The following is a 1,702-nucleotide window of genomic DNA, read 5'->3' on the forward strand; positions in this document are numbered from 1 at the left end:
CTCCAGCGCAAGGCTACAGTGCTAACCACTGAGCCACAGTGCTGTCACCTGGTGTTATCAAAGGATTATCCATAATCCCTTGCACCTGTCCAATCACCTGCAGGCCCTTCTGTGATGTCAGCACCTCCCCCACACCCCCTATATAGGGTGATTTGCTTCCTGGAGGCAGGCATTTGGTTTTGTGTAGTGGAGAGCAGGATTACAGCAGGCAGTTAGAGCAGAGCAGGAAGAGCAATGGAGAAAGATATGGACAGATAAGAGAAGAAGGTGGATTGTGGGTTGATTTAGGGTAGATTGTGGGCGATTTTCTGTGGGAACTGTGAAGCCGGTATCCAGTTTACCAAGTAACTTGATGCCTGTTGTGCAATATACGAAATCACGGGGAGCAGTGAAGACAAATCCATATAATTAACTGAATAGGCGCTGTAAACTGAAAGGGAGGGATTTATAAAGGGTACGTCACAGGCATATGCCAGCGAGAAGGTGCAGATTCACCCCTTCTCCCTGGCGCACGCCTCTTGCTGGTTATTACTATCTTGCACAGTAAACACAGGACTGTTTTTACTGTGCAATTGAAAGAGAGCAGTGGTCCAATCTCTGACAATAGTAATTAGTGAAATCATGATAAAAAATAGTATTATATACCTTCAAAGCCTTCAGACAACTCCTGGCAATAGTCCTGCAACACCTCCTGGCATAACTCCTGCAATACATACTGGCATTACTCCTGCAACATCTCCTGGCATTACTCCTGCAACACCACCTGGCAATACTCCTGCAACACCTCCTGACAATACTCCTGCAACACCTTATGGCAATATTCCTAAAACACCATCTGGAAATACTCATGCAACATCTCCTGGCAATACTCCTGCAACACCTCCTGACAATACTCCTGCAACACCTCCTGACAATACTCCTGCAACACCTTATGGCAATACTCCTAAAACACCATCTGGTAATACTCATGCAACATCTCCTGGCAATACTCCTGCAACACCTCCTGGCAATACTCCTGCAACACCTCCTGACATTACTCCTGCAACACCTTATGGCAATACTCCTAAAACACCATCTGGAAATACTCATGCAACATCTCCTGGCAATACTACAACACCTCCTGGCAATACCCATTCAATACCAGCTGGCAATACTCATGCACGACCTCCTGGAAATAAATGACTTTATTATTTCATAATTTTTTTTACAGTTTACTCATAGTGGCCTTGTAATTGACTAAGCCCACTACAATAAACATTGGTAGTGATTGGTGCTTTACATGCACTCAACTACTACAAATGTTTATTGCATTACTAACAGAAGAAGCTCTGCAGTGCTGTAAGGTCGCACAAATTGCTCTGTGGAGGACTGATGCAGGGGGAGAAGCCGCATAGGGGAAGAAGCCGCACAGGGAGGGAGCAAAAGGGGGAGAGAGCCGTATGGGGGACAAGCCACAGGGGGAAGAAGCCGCAGGTGGAGAGAAACACATGGGGAAAAAGCTGTAAGGGGAGGGAACTGCATGGGGGAAAAGGCCACCTGGGGGAAGAAGCCGCACAGAGAGGGATCTGTGGGGGTAAGGCGTAGAGCAGTGTTTTTCAACCTTTTCATGCCAAGTACCCACATGCTCCAGCTGAGTACCCCCAAGGTGGAGATCGATTAGAAACATTGCCTTAATAAAGCTGAGATTACACTGCTGCCATAG

The 1,702-nt window shown here is 46.7% G+C and overlaps 1 protein-coding gene across 1 annotated transcript; it reads left to right on the forward strand.

Annotated features, from left to right (window-relative positions):
- The first annotated feature begins 621 nt into the window (after window positions 1-621).
- Window positions 622-1,182, forward strand: LOC138786529 (uncharacterized). The gene has a single exon (XM_069963510.1). The coding sequence runs from the start codon at window positions 622-624 to the stop codon at window positions 1,180-1,182; it is 561 nt and encodes a 186-aa protein (XP_069819611.1).
- Window positions 1,183-1,702: the final 520 nt, after the last annotated feature.

The sequence above is a fragment of the Dendropsophus ebraccatus genome, chromosome 3 (assembly GCF_027789765.1).
Source record: "Dendropsophus ebraccatus isolate aDenEbr1 chromosome 3, aDenEbr1.pat, whole genome shotgun sequence".
In the NCBI taxonomy this organism is placed as follows: domain Eukaryota; kingdom Metazoa; phylum Chordata; class Amphibia; order Anura; family Hylidae; genus Dendropsophus; species Dendropsophus ebraccatus.

Excerpts from the sequence above, each read along its gene's own strand:
- LOC138786529 (XM_069963510.1), top strand. The coding sequence starts at position 622 with ATGATAAAAAATAGTATTATATACCTTCAAAGCCTTCAGACAACTCCT.